This window comes from Xyrauchen texanus, chromosome 31, assembly GCF_025860055.1.
Source record: "Xyrauchen texanus isolate HMW12.3.18 chromosome 31, RBS_HiC_50CHRs, whole genome shotgun sequence".
In the NCBI taxonomy this organism is placed as follows: domain Eukaryota; kingdom Metazoa; phylum Chordata; class Actinopteri; order Cypriniformes; family Catostomidae; genus Xyrauchen; species Xyrauchen texanus.
The window spans coordinates 18639441-18659962 of record NC_068306.1 but is presented as its reverse complement, the minus strand read 5'-3'; the positions used below and the strand labels follow the sequence as shown (position 1 = coordinate 18659962).

Here is a 20522-nt window from a genome sequence, read left to right as displayed (position 1 = left end):
TTGAGCCAGGAAGCCAAGTCAATCCTATTTCTGAGAGTTTCTTCAGGGAAGACCTGTCTGGTGTAGAGGAAGATGTGAAAACTGTTGTTTCCTGTATAGGTTGTGAACCTCTCCCCATAATATATCTGGTTACAGGCCAGAACCAGACATGGTACTCTGTCTCGTGTTGAGAGTGTGAAGTCAAGTGATGGTGTGATATGAGATTTCAGAGAATTTCTGCTGATATCGAAGAGATTAGTGTAAATACAGAAGGCAATAACTTATTGGAGGACAGCTGCAAACATTTTCTCAAAAAACTACACAGCAGTGGTACTCCTGAACAGCAGGCAGTGCTGACTGATTTGCTGATGAAGTACTATGATGTTTTTGCTCTTGAGGATGAAAACCTGGGCTTTACAGACTTTGATCATGTACTGGTAGCCCAACCCTGTAGGTGTATCCCACCCACACAGTAAAGGGAAGTCAGAGAACATACCACCAAGCACCTTAAGAAAGGAGTGATCCAAGAAAGCACCAGTACTTATGCTAAACCTATCATGCTAGTTAGGAAACCCGATGGCTTTGTGTCAATTACAGGCAGCTGAACTCAACTGTTTACTCTGCCTAGGGTAGATCAAAGCTTTGATGCACTACAAGGAGCAAAGTTATTTTCTTCCATTGATTTAGCTAGTGTATATCAACAGGTTGCTGTCCACAAGTGAGATGCATAAGACTCCATTTACAACTCCATTTGAGATATTTACTCAAATTTACTTAGTAACTTTGCTGTCGAACAGGTACGAGCGTCAAGCAGTGATATGGAGCTAAATATTAGCATGTCTAATAACATACCATACCTTTGCATGGATGATGACTTGGTTGGGATGGATGCTGAGTCGGCTACGGGAATCTGCTTGGAGATGGACTCTCGGACTCTCGGAATCTGCTTGGAGATGCAAGGGAATCTGCTTGGAGATGGACTCTCGGACTCTCGGAAGGGCGAGCTATTTGGTGAGGAGTGCGGAGATGATACCGGGTTTCGGAGGGGCGTTGAGGACGCAAAGGACTCGGTTGAGGTTGAAGAGATTCCAGCATCAAATGGCTCGATAGGTTCTTTTGAAGACTATTTTAATATAAAAGGTTTACATTTTGTGCATTTAAATGTACGGAGTTTATTACCGAAGATTGAGGAATTAAGGTGGTTACTTAGGAATTGTAATGTGGGGATTTTTTGAATTACAGAAACATGGCTAGATTTGTCAGTAAGCGATAATGAAATAAGTGTAGAAAATTATAGTTTAATTAGGAAAGATCGAAACAGACAAGGTGGGGGTATTTGTATTTTTATTAGATCAGATATACTTTTTAAGGTTCTAGCTAATAATGTAGACTATGAGATATTGTTTTTGGACTTGCTAATGCCTGTGACTAAGCCAATATTATTTGGCGTTTGTTATCGTCCACCTAGTCAAAATGATTTTTATGAAGGTCTTGAGCTTGTTTTAAATCAACATAATGCTTTGGCAAAAGAATGTATTATCGGGGACTTCAGTACTGATGTACACAAAAAGATAGGGGTTAATTATAATTCTCTGCAGTCATTATGTAAATTATTTAATTTTACTCAAATTATAAACAATTCTACGAGAGTATGGAATGGTGGAGAAAGTACAATAGATCTCATTCTGGTGTCTGATGAGAAGTATAGTCAGCTGGGCTCGATGGTATTCCAGCGAGATTCCTAAAAGATGCTGGTGCTATTATAGCTCCAGTTATTACATTTATTGTGAATCTTTCTTTAGAAAAGGGTATAGTTCCATCGGACATGAAAATAGCCAAAATCATTCCACTGTATAAGAAAGGTAATAGATATGATCCTGGAAATTATCGCCCGATTTCCATTCTTAGTGTGGCATCAAAAATTTTAGAAAAGATAGTGCATAAACTGATGTATCAATATGTATGTAAGAATGGATTAATTTATGAATTTCAATCAGGTTTTAGAAGATCTTATTCGACTGATACTTCTTTACTTTATTTAACAGATTTTATAAGAAAACAGATTGATGAAGGTAAAATGTGTGGAATGGTACTAATGGATCTTCAAAAAGCTTTCGACACAGTGAACCATACAATATTGCTGGATAAATTAAGTGTCATGGGTTTTTCTAGTATGGTCATAGCCTGGTTGAACTCTTATTTAACTGGGAGAACTCAAAGGGTAGTAATTGATGGGGTACTCTCTGAGGAGACAAATATTGATAATGGAGTTCCTCAGGGAAGTGTCCTAGGTCCCCTTTTATTTCTCTTATACATAAATGACATGCAAGCTGTTTGTGATTGTAATATGTTTTTATATGCGGATGACTCTGCTCTACTGGTTTCTAATAAGGATGTTTCTAAAATTCAAACAAGATTAGGTGAGGAGCTTTGCAGGGTAAGAGATTGGCTCTCTGATAACAAACTTTTATTGCACCTAGGAAAAACTGAATCCATATTATTTGGGACAAGAAGTAAACTGAACAAAGCTCCTAACTTGATTATCAAGGTAGGGGATTATATAATATCAAATAGAACTACTGTTAATTATCTTGGATGTGTTTTGGACAATGATTTAAGGGGTACAGGCATGGCTATGAAAATTTTAGGGAAAGTTAATGCTAGGACAAAATTTCTTGCTAGATGTGTGGGTTTTTGGATAAGCAAAATTTAAAAATACTTGCATCATGTTTAGTGTTATGTCATCTAGAGTACGCATGTATTTCTTGGATGTCCGAATTGTCTCGCTTTTTGGCTGGTTAAGTTACAGAAATCTCAAAATAAATTGATACTGGTTGGTTTTAGGTTTTAATAGTTTTACACATGTTGATGCCTCCCATTTTAGACATCTTAAGTGGTTACCTATAGAAAGTAGAGTTGTGCACTTTAAATTAAAGATGGTACACAAGATAATTAATAAAAGAGCTCCTTCGTATCTTAATATGTGTATCTCTAGAGTAAGTGAGACACACTGTTATAATACTAGGCAGAGTTTAATGGACATTACATTATGTCGCTTTAGAACAATGTATGGTCGAAGGTCTTTTGAATACTCAGGGGCTCAGGAATGGAATAAGCTGCCTCTAGATATAAAGAGTATGTCAAATATGGTTGGTTTTAGCACGAAAGTTAGAAGTTGGTTATTGGATAAGTTGTATTAGTGACTTATTTGTATTAATGTTTGGTGGATGTCTAATTATGATGTATGATGTCTAAGTATGATGTGTAGTTTGGTAATGTGTATTTTTATTGTAGTGTTGTAAATATACCAGTATGCAGTGCCATGATAATCTGTCTCTAGGAGTGAAGTTGTGCTTTACATCAAGGACCACAATGGAAATAAGTTTTTTTTTTAACTTTATTGTGTTATCCTTGAAAAATGAGTGTATTTTTCACTACTAATTTGTCTAATAAATCAAATCAAAAATCAAATCAAATATTTAAGATTCTCAGATGCTCTTTGGGGTTTGCAATGGACCATCTACGTTTCAACAGGCTCCCATGGGTGATACAATTTTTCAGATCATGGTAGTGTACCTTGATGACATACTTGTGTACTCGCCCACTTTCCCTGAGCACTTGCCGAGACTGGAAGTAGTCTTTAATAATCTTAAAGAAACAGGTCTCAAAGTTAAGCCAGAAAAGTGTAATTTCTTGCAGAAATAATTAACTTTCTTAGGTCATCAGATCTCAGTTTGAGGTATTAGTACTGATCCTGGTAAAGTCGAAGTGGTAAAGCAATGGAAAATTCCCTGTACAGTTAAGAAAATACACCTGTTTTTTGGGTTCTGCAGTTAATATAGAAAGTTAATTGAGGGTTTTCTTGAATTTCCCCCTCCATGGTTTATTTAACCTGTGAATCAAGCACTTTGGTACAAAAAGAGAGAGTTTAGTGTTTTGTGGTCATCAGAGTGCCAATCAGAACTTGACCTGCTGAAAGAGAAGCTTACTTCTGCTCCTGTGTTAGGGTATACATATTTCAAACTTCCTTTCATATTGGAGATTGACATGAGCAATGAAGTCCTGGATGCTGTCTTATACCAGCTGCAGGGTGAGTGTAGGAGAGTCACAGCTTCTGGCAGTAGGAGATTTCATAAAGCAGAATGTAATGACAGAAATGAGCTACTGCCCCTCAAATGGGCTATCTTTGAAAAATTCTGTGGTTATCTTCTGGATCCCAAGTTTGTGGTCATAACAGATAACAACCCTATGTGCCATCTAGAAATGGCCAAGCTCATTGCAGCTGAGCAAAGATATTGCTCAATTATTGCTCAATCTTTGATTTTTGACGCCCAGGATGCCATAATGAAGCTGCTGATGCCCACTCTAGGCAGCCATCAGCAGGGGAGCCCGCCACTCCTGAGGATGCAGAATATGATGACTGTATTACTATCTGCAATATCATAAACAAAGGAACAGCCTTAGAGCTTGACTTAGTGGTGGCCTTTGAAAAGTGCTGTATGGTTAGACAGATACGTGCAGAGCATTACTGGTGTGTAGTGTGGAGAAGAGGAAGGCAGAAACCCTCAAGGAAGTATGCCTACTCTGGCAGGTTATACAACGGAGATCTGGTCTGTCAAAGTCTGTTCTGTCACTGATAAAGCAGTGAAAGTGTGTTAGAGAGCTGGATGGCTTGCTTTATCACACTGCGAATGACCAACATCATGGTGAATTTCAACAGCTGCTCTTACCCTCATGTCTAAAAGAACAGGTCCTTGAAAGTGTTCATGAAAGTAAGGGACATCAGGGCATTGAGCACATGCTAAACCTGTTGAGGCAATAATGCTTCTGGTTTGACATGTTTAATGACGTGGAGCAGTGGATCAAAAAGTTTCAAAGGTGCATCTTAACCAAGGTACCACAGCCAAGGATACATCCTCCTATTAATCCATTTCTTGCTTCAAGGCTCATTGAAGTTGTGGCAGTGGAATTTACTGTGCTTGAACCTCCATCTGATGTCTGAAAAAAATTGTTAATTGTGACCTAAGTTCACACATTTCCAACCAAGGATAAGAGGGCTGATACCACTGCTAAGATCCTTCTGAAAGAGTGGTTCCTGAAATACGGTGTGCCTGAACGATTGCACTCTGATCAGGATAGGAATTTGCGGATTTGTGTAAAATGTATGGTTTAAAGAAACCTCACACCACATCAGCCTCAGGGTAATGCTCAGTGTGAGCCCTTTAACAGAACGCTCAATGATATATTACATACACTTCCTTCTGGAAAGAAAAGCATTGGTCAGAACAACTTCCTCACTGCATTACTTTCTATTTGGAGTCAGCCCATATCTACCATTAGATACACTGCTAGGTCAAATAGCAAACTGTGGACAGAAAACATGACTGGTTAGTCATTCACCAAGATAGATTGAATGCAAGTCAGCTGAGAGTCTTGCCCTTTTTGATGACAAATTCAATTGCCATACGACTGATGTATACTTGCTCCACAGACCTTTGGGTAGGCCCCTTGAGGGTGGTCTATAAAGAGAGTCCATAGATATGACTTGCGCTATTGTGTTAACTCTATTCCTGAGCCAGAGGTGACTGAAACCTGTTTTCCCACAACATCACAATCGAGGGGAGAATCTGTTTCTGAGTGAGTTGAGGTTTAGCAATCTGATCCTAATTTTGTTGAGTTAGGAAGTCACATATCCCAGTCTGCAAGAGACAGAGAATATGAACCCTGAAAACCCTGTGTCAGCCGCTGAAGCCCATAGAGCTGAACCTTGTACTAGCACCAAGAAGAACTAAAAGAGCTAATGCTTGTATACACAAACAATTTCTGAGCCAAAATCAGCAGGCAATGATGTTTCATTCAGTGCTGAAGTCTTCTCTCAGGTGTTAGCAAGGGTAGTGTGTTCTTGAAATGAAATGATTTTTTTTTTTTTTATATTGTGTGTTGTTTCTACAACCCTCTGGCTACATTTTTATTATTTCAACATATATATATATATATATATATATATATATATATATATATATATATATATATATATATATATATATATATATGTTGAAATAATAAAATGTCAACATATATATATATATATGTTGAACAGTATATATATATATATATATATATATATATATATATATATATATATATATATATATATATATATATATATACTGTATATATAGATAGATAGATAGATAGATAGATAGATAGATAGATAGATAGATAGATAGATAGACAGATAGATAGGTAGATAGATAATTTCTATGACAAATTTTACCAACTTTTCTCTTTGAAAAGACCACTTCTTTGTATGTTTTCTTCAAGGTTTGATGTGTTGCATGTTCTAAGATGCTATTCTGGGGCTATCTGAGTTTCCGTAGTCGTTCTGTCAGCTCGAACCAATCTGGCCATTGTCCGTTGACTTTTCTCATCAACATGGTGTTTCTGTCTGCAGAACTGCTGCTCACTGGATGTTTTTAGTTTTTTGGCATCATTCTCTAGAGTAAACTCTAGAGAATGTTGTGTGTGAAAATCCCAGTTACAGAACTACTCCAACCAGCCAGTCTGGTACCAAAAATCATGCCACGGTCAAAATCACTGAGATCAAATTTTTTAACCATTCTGATGGTTGTTTCATTAACTGAAGCTCCTGACCCACATCTGCCACATGATTGGCTGATTAGATAATCACATGAATAAGTAGGTGTACCTAATAAAGTGGTACATACATAATACATACATACAAAATGTCAGATATTATTTAACAGAATTTGCTATTTTCAAGCATATATTATATAATTAAGAGATAAAATTTAAGTAAAATTCAATGTATAATGCAGGTACATTGCTCTTATAGTGTTGAGTGCATAATAATTTATTTAATGTCTATGTTATACCAATGCAAGCAGAAAAAGTATACTTAAAACATATCCATGCAATCACACTTGGACAGGCATCAGCACACACACACACACACACACACACACACACACACACACACACACACACACACACACACACACACACACGTAATGTTTTGACTGAAGCTCCTTGATTTTACCACTAGATGGCATAATTTCAACTCAGATTACTACCTTGTTAATTAGTTGCAATGCTCTCACCTGAGTTGAATCACTCCTAATGATAGACCCTATTTAAGGCCTCATTGCCCTTAGCTTTGCTAAGGATGTTCTGAGGTTTGTGAGTCTTCTGTTTTGTTCTTCGATAATCAGTTTCTGTTACATTTAGTGGATTGTGGACGTCTGGATTCATCCTTTGCATTGCTTCTCAAGGAGAGATGTTTGAGTCACCCTGTGGCACGTTAACCTAAAGTGCTGCCCAAAGACTGTAGTTAATGTTTTTGTTTTTCCCTTTGAAATAAAGAGCAAAGGATTAAACTTAAGATTTTTGGAATCTCATTGTTCCATATTCCTCTGCATTTGAGTTCCACCTTCCCCAGTGGTGGAGTGGTCTGCCTCTCGGACACACACTCCACAGATCCGGGTTCGATCCCCAGCTGGATCATAACTCATACACACATACACACTTGTTGGTGTGGCTATCCTTATGAGGACACCCAAACCTGTCCCCACACACAAAGAACAACAGAAATTGATACAGAATATTGTTGGGGAAAAAAAGGCTGCCTATTTAAGACATTATTATTATAGTATACTATAGTACTTATGGACTACAAAGCATATTTTCTTTAATAAAAATAAATATATGATGTATTCAAGAATTTCCATTGTTTCTACAATGATTTTTATTTCACTTTTTGTTTGTTTTCTTTGGTAAGACCAGTGCTTTGTACACATTCTTGAGTAGAAGTATACACAACACATTAAACTCTGAGATGGAAAAGTATAGTCACAATAGATTAAAATAATGAGAAAGAAAAAAAGAAAGAAAGAGACTAAGATTTCCCCTTTTTGCTTTACCACAATTTTACAAACTTCTGTCTTATCTCTTTGGTTTGTAAACCATAAACTAAGGGATTTAATCCTGGTGGTGCAATATGAAAAAGTAAACTAGCCAGTTTCCTGCTCTCAGAATATTCAGGGAAACGATGGAGAAATATAAAAGTGGCTCCAGACACAAACATGATTAAATAAACAGATAAATGAGTACTACAGGTTTTTATGGCTTTGCTATTGAGTGCTTTGTTTTTGCTGGTTATACATACCACAGCAATCTTTACATATGTTATAAATATACATATCAATGACAGACAGGCTACAACAGCAGTATAAATAATTCCAAACACATTATTAATGGACACATTTTCACAGGACAGTTTAAACAGTGAGGCATTGTCACAGAAAGGGTTTTCAATTTTAAATCTGCAGTGAGACAGACGCACAGTCAGACCTATCATAATTGTCACCAAAAGTATTGCCATTCCCCAGGCTGCTGCTGAGAGTTTAATCACCATTTTATTGGTCATTATAGCCGTGTATCGCAATGGATTGCATATAGCAATGTACCTATCAAAAGCCATGATCATAAGCACATAATGGCATGCTGCAGTAAATACATGCACAAAATAAGCTTGAATAACACACCCCACATACGTTATATAGCGCTCTGAGGTTTCTGTTAAAATGTCCTGCATTAAGCGTGGCAAAATAACAGTGGTCCCTAGTATATCATTCAGTGGCAAGTTACAAAATAGAACATGCATGGGGTCATGCAGATTCTTCTCTGTTGAGATTAAAATAATAAGTGTAATGTTTGAAACCACTGCAAAGACATAAACTAAGAAAATCACAATGAAAACAGGATTAGATGACTGGGGTGTAACACTGAGTCCCTCTACTAGGAGAATGCTGTGCCTTAATGTCAAGTTGTCCATTGGCTGCTCCAAACAAAACAAACAGATGTGTTACTATCATAAATAATATATTAACTTACATACTGCATCTTACAAAAAAGGCCATTGTCCTGATTTTAATGTGTTAATCTGCATGTATAGAACATATTTTACAAATATACAATAGTGATCAGAATTTATTTTTTAGCAGTGCTACATTGACACTTTGGGGGGAAAAAAGTGACATTCAAAAACAAGGACATATTTATGTTATTAACAAGGTAGTTGATTTAAAGATGCAGAGCCATTTTTGTTTAATGTTGCTGAATATAAAAATGTAAAGCCAGTGTTATTTCAGAAATGTACAATAACAGCATAAACTTACCACACTTTGCCTAAGATTCTCCATGTAATGATATGGTTAATGGAATGATGTGCACTTCTCTGAATAAAACTTGAATTGTCCTTGCCTTTTTGATGTGTGGCTTTTATGTCTTTCTGTGTCGTCACCCAACATAAAAAAAAAAAATAATTATAGCATTTGTTGCCATGAGGAGCAGTAATGAATGTTTCTTTTTTGGTGTTATGGATATAACTATACAAAATGCAAAAACAATCTATATTATTGTTTTGATCAAATGTAATGGTTTTCATGTTGCGACTTCTGACTCATTTTGTGTCTGAAAATAAATATTTCTCTGAATAAAAGTTTAATTGTTCTTGCCTTGTTGATGTGTAGTTTATATATATTCATATGTCATCACCCAACACGAAAAAAAAAAAGATTCACAGCATTTGTTGCCATGATGGATGTTCTTGTGTTTCTTTTTTGGTGTTATGGTTATAACTATACAAAACTCTCTAAAAGAGTATTTACCTCTAAATGAGCAATACACAGCGGCGTTGAACGTCCTGTTCATGACGCGCTTTATAAAGATGCCCTTCTGCCCCTGTGTAGTTCCTGGATGCGGTAGAGTGCTCTACACTTCAGATGGCCACAGGCGCTGTCTCGTGTGTCTGGGCTGCGATCACACCGAGGCAGCGTTTGTGGATGGTTCATGTTCTCACTGCGAGAACATGACCATGGCAATGTTAAGGTTGCGGCTTTCCTTCAACCGAAGGAACGCCACTCCAGCCGCCCCCCGCGTCGCTCCTTCTTACCACGGGATTGAGGACGCGGCTGACGATTGAGGCAATCTGGGGGTGGCAGCGGGCTTGGTTTCACCGGGTACGTCCCCGCGAACCTCCCGCCCCGGCATGCTCGTTGACTTCCGTCCGGGCTCAAAGCAACAGCTGCTCGCCTCACAGCCATCCTGCCTATCCTCTAGAGCCCCCCGAGCTGGATGAGCTCGCCGCTGCATCGGAGAGCGGTCCAGCATCTGACGCGGATGACTCGTCTGGGCTGCCGCCTTCGGGCCAGCACGCCCAGGCTGAGGCTGACGCCCAGATGTCCGACATACTTGCCCGGGCCACCGCCAGCGTGGGGCTGGACTGGAACCCTCTGTCCTCCCCACATCCGTCGCGGCTGGATGATTGGTTCCTGGGGTATGCACGCCGCTCACAGCCACGCCCCCCGCCCTGCATGCCATGGCCCTCCTGCAAGTCCACCAGGCTAAGGCACTTAAAGATTTAAAGGGTTGTCCTGATCCCGACTTGTTTCAGGAACTGCGCTCAGCGACCGCCCTCGCAGTCACTCGGGAAGGCGATGGCCATTCTCGTGGTTCAGGAACGTCATCTGTGGTGAACTTGGTGGATATGCGTGAGACGGACAAGACTCGCTTCCTTGACTGCTTCGGCAACACCGGCACTTTGCCCAGCAGTTCTCCTCGGTGAAGAAGCAGACGGAGATCATTTCACATTTCCTGCCCCACCGCAACCCTGCCGCCATGGGCTAAGCCCCATCTGATCACCGAGGGCGTCCTCCTGCGGCTAATAAACGTGCTGCTCTGCCTCAACCTGAGCCCAGCTCTCGGCCCCCGCGTGGAGCACCCTGCAGGAAGCGCACGCCCCCCGTCTCACGGACCCCCTCGAGGACCCGGAAGGCTCCCAGGCGCTCCTGAGACAATCGACCCAGAGACCGAGACCGAGAGGCCGGGAGAAGAATCCTTGTTTGAGTTTATTTCATTTGCCGCACCCCTCAGAAAGCAGGGCTGCGGTACCCACATTCTCAATAAAAGAGCTATTTTCTTTGTCTCTGGGTCACCTGGCCCGCAAATGCCATTCTCACGGCACTCTGCCGCCAGACCTCAACAGTGGAACCCCGCCTCCAGCCAAGCCACAACTGTCCCCTGGCCGGCCGGCTCTGACAAGTCTAGAGGACGCCGTCACTGGACCTCCTCCTCAGTCACTAACCCGCCCCCTGCCGGGTGTGCAGAGCAAGATAAGTGCTTTGAGACTTTTCTCAGCACCAGAGCCTTGGGACGCACTTTCGCCTCCCGACGCCATACTACCTGCTCCGCCCCGCCGGGTACGTCAAAAATAATCGTCCCTTTAGTGCCCCTAGCACGGAGCTTGGATGCGTGGCTCTCACTTCCCAACCTGTCTCGCTGGCTGGCCAGGATCATCCGTCTCGGTTACGCAATTAAGTTTGCCATGCCCCCGCCCCCCTTCGCGGGCGTCCTCTTTTCCACAGTAGCCTTTTGCTCAAAGACGCGATAGAGCCTGTCCCTTCAACCGAGATGAAGAAGGGTCTCTACAGCCCTTACTTCATCGTACCCAAGAAAGGCGGCGGCTTACGGCCGATCTTGGACTTGCAAGTTTTCAACCGGGACTTACAGAAACTCCCGTTCAAAATGCTCACGCAGAAACATATTTTAACTTGCGTCCGGCATCTAGATTGGTTCGCAGCGGTAGACCTGAAGGACACGTACTTCCACGTCTCAATACTGCCTCGACATCAACCCTTTCTACTGTTCACATTCGATGGCCAGGCGTATCAGTACAAGGTCCTCCCCTTCGGCATGTCCCTGTCCCCTCGAATCTTTACGAAGGTCGCAAAGGCAGCCCTTGCCCCGCTCCGCAAGTACGCATTTCCCCCAGTGAGCCTTCTTGCACAGGTGCTATGAACTAGTCACTCTAGTGGCTCCCTACTGGCCCACTCGGGCTTGGTTCTCGGACCTCGTACTCCTTGCGACAGCCCCTCCCTGGTAAATTCCCCTGAGCAAAGACGTTCTTTCTCAGGGACAGGGCATGTTCTGGCATCTGCATCCAGACCTCTGGAACCTCCACGTCTGGCCCCTGGATGGGACGCAGAAGATCTAGCTGATCTATCTCCTGCTGTCATAGACACGATTGGAGGGGAGGCTGTCCCCGTCCATGGCCCACCACGACGCAGTAGATGGCAAGTCTTTGGGTAAGCACGACTTTATTATCAGGTTCCTAAGAGGCGCCTGGAGGTTAAATCTCTCTTGGCCATGCCTGTTCCCCTCCTGGGATCTCTCAGTGGTCCTCTCAGTCCTTAGAGATCCCCATTCGAGCTGCTAGAATCAGTTGGACTCAGGATCCTCTCTCTAAAACGGCCCTGCTGATCACGCCCGCCTCCATCAAGAGGGTCGGGGACCTGCAGGTGTTCTCTATCAGTGACACCTGCTTGGAGCCCCTTCGTTGCTGTGTCCGGTACATGCTTTGCGTATCTATTTCAACCGCACACAGAGCTTTAGACGCTCTAATCAGCTCTTTGTTTGCTTTGGTGGACAGTGGAAAGGGAACGCTGTCTCCAAACAGAGGCTCTCCCATTGGGTGGTGGATGCCATTTCATTGGCCTATCGCACCCAGGCCGTGCCCCCCCTTTGCGGGTCCGAGCACACTCGACAAGGAGTGTTGCGTCCTCGTGGACACTGGCCAGAGGCATCTCCCTGGCAGACATATGCAGAGCAGCGGGTTGGGCAACACCTAATACCTTTGTGAGATTCTACAATCTCAGGGTAGAGTCAGTCTCATCCTGTGTTTTCTCAGGTTCAAGCCAGTAGAACTTGGTAACAAGCTGATGGATTGTCCGAGTGGATCGCTTGCACCTAGTGCCCTTTCCCTCGGCTGAGGTAATACCGTGCTCTTTTTCTCCCAGGAGAGCCCACTCACTCGGCTCCCTGGATGACTCCTCCCTAGCCCTGTGGGTCCACAATTCGATGGAGGAATTCGCCAACCCAATCCACTGCCGGTACTCAAATCTAACCTGTACTGGAATAGGTGCTCCACAGTTTAGGGCTCCCACGTGGACTTTCCTCCTGTGTGTATTTTCCGCAGTATGGTCTCCTTATGAGTAGACCTGCATCTCCCTTGGGCAGTTCCCGCTGCCCCCCGGTCGCCGTGTCTGTAGCAACTCCTCCCTCCGAAGAGGTAGGATCTACCACCGCACAACTTCCCACATGTGAACTAAAAGCCCATGTGGTGTATTTTGCCACTTTTACCTCCTCCTCTCTGGGCGGGTGTGGTCTACGCAGGGTCTTTTCCCCCTGAAAGAATAGGAAACTGGGTAAGACCCCCTTCCCACGATGCGTGTAAGGGCCCCAGCCATTTTGCTCTATGCGAGAATCATAGAGAGAAAAGAGGCCCGGCTAGGCTCGGCCCATTCCCAGGTTGGCAAGCATCGCCTTGTTCCCCTTTCTAGGGTAACCAGAAGGAATCTGATTACTTTATGCGGCATTGGAGAAGGGTACGTGCAGTCTGACACAACTGGTCACCTTTGCACGTAAAAAACCTGCCCTCTCTTGTGTCAGCAGTACACGTACACGGCTCAGCGCATGGTGTGATTTAAATTGGACCCCTGTTGTCGCTTCTTCGACACAACGTCGAAGTGAGCGACAGACGGTGAACGTCTAGGTTACGTATGTAACCTTCGTTCCCTGATGGAGGGAATGAGACGTTGTGTCCTCCCGGCCACGTCGCTGAGCCGAGCCACTGTTGTGGCCGGACCATTTCCGGCTCCTCAGAAAAATCCTGAATGAAACAGACGCATTTCCCCGCCTTTATACCCGTGTGTCCGGGGGCGGGACATGCAAATTCTGTCCGCCAACTTCTCATTGGCCTTTTTTCATAGATCAGAGGTATATTCGGCGCTCAAGAGAGCGTCGTAACCTAGACGTTGTGTTTGAATGTGCAAACTTGTTAACGGGTTGCTGGAGATTGAATCATAAGTGTCCCAATGTTAGTGGATGAACAACTTTGCTAGTGCCCATTTTTGTTTTCATCAATACAGTCAGCAAGGAGGTGCAAGCCCTGCCCACTCATGGGGGAAAGCAAACCGCTGTTGCCATAGTTACTCATACATTCCTATGAGGAAAACAGGGAAAAATATCTGATAGATTTGGATATTTTAACAATGAAAAACATGGCAAAATTATGTTGTGTAGTTTTTGCACTTCAAACAATGCCAAAAAAACTAAACTGTTTTTCTATTGCCCTCCAACTGACAGATCTATAAGGCCAAAGAAGAGCACTGCAGCTGCAAGCTGCTGAGCCATAAAGTAGTTTATTAGCAGCGTCAGGCCACCCCAAGGCAGAAATTTACATTTATGACTTTCACGTTAATATTTTGTCATTCGATTGGTATAAAACATTTTTATTTATAACTTTTAATATGATTGATGATTAACAAAATTAGTGTAGCTTGTAAAATAGCTCAAATTTCACAGCAACTTTACTTGACACCCAATTTACTTAACACTTTGCCAAACCAAACTTGTTTAATAGATTAAAGCATGAAAACAATAAGTAGTGCTCCATTCCGATCATGACAAGTTTTCTGATGTATCTTGTCTTGTTTTCTGGTGTTACCTCATCATTATTTCTCTGCTGGAGCAGCTATTGCGATATGATAATCGATTTAGTCTTGAATCCACTCTGATGTTTCTCAAATAAATTACCCAGCATATGGTCAATTGCAGCCATGGTGTTCTTCTTTAGGCTTCTATTTCTATCAGTTAGAGGGCAATCAAATCTCTTTGTTTGTTTTTTTGGCATTGTTACACAACTACACAACAGCTTTTTGTCATATTTTTGACATTTCTCCCCTTTTCCTCACATATTTGTATGAGTAACTATGGTAACAAGGCTTTGCTTTCCCCCACGCTAAACCACACCTCCAAGTATGACGCATAGTTGACGCTGTCTGTTGTCTCAGCCTGCACACGAGAGAATATCTACCGAATGGCACCCCATTCACATGTGCTCGGAAGGAATAAACTTAAAGTGTTGCCATAGCAACACCGGCCCTAAAACTTTAGAATGGTATCAACCTCAGATACCCCTCAGCAGTGAATTCTATAAGAATTACCCCATTGAATACAGGCAGGGCCAGTCTGAATTGAATGACATAACCATGCTTTATCTTTCGAATTACCCATTTTGACACTATCGCAAACTGCTGCCACGCTGATAATTGGGCAGATAGCAGTGCAGTGCTGCATGAATAAATATGCAATGGTGTTTTTGGCAACTGCCATACAGGCACTGACGCAGTGGAGGTAGAACTTTGAGCCCTTGCCAGAGCTGCTGACTGAGGTGGTTATATCTAATATAGTTTATTATTATTATTATTATTATTATTATTTTAACCCAGGCATGTATGAGGAGGACCCTAAAATTTGTTTACAGCAAGAGAACCCAGATTTGAATTCACTTCAGTGTCACAAGTCATCCAAGTCACCATGGGGGGCACCATCCACTCTAGAGAGTTTCTAGGATGTATGGAGGATATCTTTCATGTGGGACTCATGAAACCTTGTTGGCTTACTTAATTTGCGCATTAACTTTTGGCCAATTGCAGTTCTTTCTTTGTCTTTGTAATTCTCATCTATTAGAAGCAACCATATTTTGTTGCTTTCCAGGTAGCTTTGTTTTCTTGTCTTTCTGCAATGAATCTTGTTTGTTTCCTGTAAAGACTTTTGTTGGAAAGAAAACCATACTCTTTTGGGTTGATCAAAAAAGCATGAAAAAAAAGCAAAGAAACATTATTATCACCAGCCGCCACTGACTATGATCCAACGTCTTTGAAAGTCGTGTAGTGTGTCGGAGGCATAAGGTAGAGTTCAAAGGTCCCATTCCAAGGACAGTCTGTTTTAACTATCAGTCTTTGGAATCCTATTGCGAATTGTCCCTTTTGTCCACAAGTTGCTGTTGAGCATGGTGTCTCTCAGCAGATGGAACCAGAATGTATTATCCTCATGATACCCATTTTAATCTTTTAGCTATTAATCCATTTGGTTTGGAAAGCTAAGAGAAAAAAGGGGACCCTGCAAATGATGAATCACAGGTTATATGTGATTTTCAAATCAAACTCTGTTGTATGGCAGTGAGTTTCTGTAGCTGTGCATTCTATCTAAGTTACTCCAAACATTCTGGCACCATCTCACTATCTCTCTAGGATTATGTTTTTTTTAAATGACAAAAGTCCCAGTGTGTGTGCCTACAGGGCCTAAACGAAGTTGTTCGACATAATCCTTTTTACATATATCTGCCTTAATAGGACATTTATCTTTTCGGTCCTCTTTGCTCCCCAGGATGGCACACTGGACCATGTGGAAGCTCACCCACCAAGAAAGAGTGCTCCTAAACAGGAGAGAAAGAGAAAGAGGCCTGAGCTGTGCCCCAAACTGCCTCATTCATGGCACTCTTTCAGAACTATACAATAATAGAGAACAGTGGTGATTTCTCAGGGCCAGCAAAGCCATCTCTGCTGGCCTAAAATGCCAAATAAATAAATATTTTTCATCCTTTCATTCTCAATCACCCCTTTGCCTATGTATTTTTAATCACTTTTCACTCTTAATTAATCTACAAACAAATAGAGAAAAACAAAAATATATCCAGTCAGAATTTATTCCTTGATGCTTACAAGCAAAGTGTGACAGCTGTTTCAAAAATCACATGCCCGAAGCAGTGCGTGAGTCTGAGCTCCACCTCCTCAGGCCTTCAGAATTTCCACAGAATCCCTCAACATTGCAAATGAATGAGCAACTAAAGACAGATTGTCAGAGTCATCAGCCAATCAGATTGATTTATTTGTTCTTGGTGGGTGTGATCTTTATAATGTGTCCTGGTCGAGGCAACTAGCTGGCCTTGAGTGACGCAGATCATGCTTTAAGTGATGTACGTAATTCAAGAGCAAAAAGCGTAAGATCAAGCTATCTGATGAGTCGGCTGTCACTGCCACATCAACATTGAGTAAGAGGTCCTTATGGATTTAAAAACACAAGATGTTCTGCATGACCTGTGATTGCTTAATTAAGCAGGAAAGGAGGACTGATTTTTACTTTAAGATAATTGTTAAGTGATTTTTGCATTGTTATAGCAACATCAGGAGTTTTCAAAGTGTAAATTAGGCTGCTGAGCATTCAGTGTCGGATCAAGTTTTGAAAAGTAGAGCTGCGTTCCATTCAACTCGGAAAAGTGCAATGGAATGGATCTTTAAGTCAGAATTACAACTTGTAGGCTTGTGCAGAAATTCTCAACTTCGATTTCGCTGAGAAACATGTTGACACTCAGGGAGATATACAAAGTAAATGATAAGTTATAAACATTCCCATTATTAAGTAATATCGATAAATTAGTATGTTTCTGTAATGGGCATATGCCTGTAAGAGAATGTGATAACGTGGGGGGGGGGTTCATCTAGCTCCATTGGGAGTGGGTGTTGTTGTCTATTCTCCTTGAGAATCAAAATCAAATTACTCTGTTCAGACCAGTGGTGTTCATTAAGGATTATTACAGTTTTCACATTACATGATATTAAAGCTTGTTTAACAAACGCCTGCAGAAACAGCCTTTTACAGGGGGTAGGGAGGAAAACACAAGGACAAGTCTGGTGTCTGTCCTATCTTTATATATACCAAATGAGGGCAAAGGAATTTATCTAAATTTATTAAATCTACCTGTAGCATTTTCCACCTTTTAGTAGGTCCTCATGGTGGCGTGGTTTTCGGAGGACAAGTCTTATTTGCCTCTGCTTCTGAGACTGTCAATCCATGCATCTTATCAAGTGGCTTGTTGTGCATGACACTGTGGAGACTCTGCATGTGGAGGCTCATGCTACTCTCTGCGATCCACATACAACGTACCACGTGCCCCACTGAGAGTGAGAACCACTAATCGCGACCACAAGGAGGTAACCCCATGTGACTCTACCCTCCCTAGCAACCAGGCCAATTTGGTTGCTTAGGAGACCTGGTTGCTTAGGAGACAAAATCACTCAGGCAAGGGCTCCCTCTATGAGGTGCCTATATGCCTTGAAGTGCTGTTTGATCACAAGTTGGTGTTCTTCCCAAGGTGAAGACACCCAGAGATGTGCAGGAGATATTGGAGGGGTGGCTATCCCCCTCCACCTTGAAGGTGTATGTGGCCGCTATAGAGGTGCATCTCGATGAGGTGGATGGCAAGTCCCTCAGGAAGCATGACCTGATCATCAAGTTTCTTAGAGCTACGAGGAGGTTGAATCCTCCTAGGCCGCGCCTCATTCCCTTGTGGAATCTCTCTGTGGTCCTGCTGGGCCTGTGGTGAGCCACTTTTGATCCCCTAGTGTCAGTTGAGCTAAATGCTCTCTCATTGAAGACTGCCCTACTGACTGCGCTCATGTCCATCAAGAGGACTGGGGATCTGCAGGCATTCTCTGTCAACGAAACCTGCCTGTAGTTCGGTCCGGCATACTCTCATGTGATCTTGAGACCCCGACTGGGGTCACAACCCCTTTTAGGGATCAGGTGGTGAGCCTGCAAGTGCTGCCCCAGGAAGAGGCAGACCCAGCCTTGTCGTTGCTGTGTCCAGTGCAAGCTTTGAGCATCTACTTGGACTGCACGCAGAGCTTTAGATGCTCTGAAAAGCTCTTTGTCTGCTTTGGAGGACAGTGGAAATGGTGCACTGTCTCCAAACAGTGGATCGCCCACTGGGTCGGGGACACCATCGCTTTGGCATACCAGGCCCAGGACGTGCTGCCCCCTTTGGGACTATGAGCAAACTCCACTAGAAGTGTGGCGGCCTCCTGGACCTTGACCAATGGTGCCTCTCTAGCAGACATTTGTAGAGCTGCAGGCTGTGCAACACCCAATACCTTCACTAATCTATAATCTCCAGGTTGAGCCGGTTTCGTCCCATATATTGTCAGGTACGAACAGGTAAGTGTGCGGGGCAGCTGGCCAGGTGTACTGCTTGCATACAGTGCCTTTCCCCTCCCGGATGGGAAGATGTGCACTTTTTTTCCCCCATGCGAGTTCACAAGACAGTGAACCCTAGATGTCTTTCCTCTTCAGCCCTGTTGCAGGCAAATTCGGCTGAGAAATGGGTAATCCATGTGATGTATTTTTCATGGTACGGTTTTCCTGTTGGTAAACCAAGTCTTCCTTGGTGCACACGGGTAGGACCTACTGCGGGGACTTCTTCCACATGCGATACTGCCGTTCGGTAAGTCCATGAGACGTATTCTCCCCTTCGGGCAGGGTGTGGTCTCCGCAGATGTATATGTCACTAGCTGAATGATTTTCCATTTTTGTGGGAGAAAAAAGAAGAGAAGAGGCCATGGCTGGCACAGCCTTTCCCCACTATGAGTTCGTCTTGTCCCCAGGGTGTGAGGGGATGTATGAAACTCGTGGGGCATTGAGGAAGGTTACGTGGGGCAGGGTACACTTAATACGGGGCACGCAGTGGTTTGCCTGCACCAGCACCGCCATTCTATGTAATAGAGTGTGACAGATAGGGAATGTCTTGGTTAATGTTGGAACCTCCGTTCCCTGATGGGGGGAATGAAATTATGTGTCCCTCTTGCCACAATGCTGAGCTACCTGCTGAAATGGCCGGGACCCTGTCTTCGGCTCTTCAGTGCAAAATCTGAATGAGTGGATGCGAGCTAGCTACTTTTATAGCCTTTGACCATATGGAGTGGCATGCAAATTCCACTCACCAATTCCCATTGGTATTTTCTCAAAGATCAGAGTTGTTTAGGGCTCCCAAGAGCGATCCCTAGTGTCACTACATCGACACAATGTCTTGTTCCCTCCATCATGAATTGAGGTTCGTTACACATTGTTATCTGTAGTTACTTTTCTTTACATTTTATGCACTTACCGTCTAGGTTACGTATGTAACCTCCATTCCCCGATGGATTGAACGAGACATTGTGTCGGAGAAGCGACACTAGGGGTCTCTCTTGAGCGCCGATATATACCTCTGTTCTATGAAAAAAGGCCAATGAGAAGTTGGCAGATGGTATTTGCATATCCCGCCCCCGGACATACGGGTATTTAAGCGGGGCGAATACGGGAGTTCATTCAGGATTTTTCTGAGGAGCCGGAAATGTTTCCGGCCACAACAGTGCCTTGGCTCAGCGATGTGGCGGGGAAGACACAACGTCTCGTTCCCTCCATTGGGGAACGGAGGTTACATACGTAACCTAGACATTCCCCTTCTGTCGCTCTCTCCACGTTGTGTCGGAGAAGCGACACTAGGGGTCCCACTTTAATCATGACATGCGCTGAGCCGTGTACGTGAACTGCTGATACAGGAGTGGGCAGGTATTCTTATGTGCAAAGGCAACCAGCTGTATGAGGCTGCACGTACCCTTCCCCAATGCCCCATTAAAGTCATCAGAATCCTTCTGGTTACCCTAGAGAGGGGAACAAGGTTATGCTTGCCAACCTGGGAACGGGCCAAGCCTGGCTGGGCCTCTTTTCTCTCTATGTTTCTCGCATAGAGCAACTACTACATGCATTAAGGGAAGGGGGTCTTACCCTGTTTCCTATTCTTTCAG

The 20522-nt window shown here is 43.0% G+C and overlaps 1 protein-coding gene across 1 annotated transcript; it reads right to left on the bottom strand.

Moving 5' to 3' along the window:
* Positions 1–296: 296 nt before the first annotated feature.
* Positions 297–8833, bottom strand: LOC127624875 (olfactory receptor 146-like). The gene is made up of 4 exons (XM_052099828.1): positions 7931–8833; positions 3556–3627; positions 832–1102; positions 297–427 (listed from the first exon to the last, which is right to left on the bottom strand). The coding sequence occupies exons 1-4, from the start codon at positions 8831–8833 to the stop codon at positions 297–299; spliced, it is 1377 nt and encodes a 458-aa protein (XP_051955788.1).
* Between the last annotated feature and the right edge of the window lie 11689 nt (positions 8834–20522).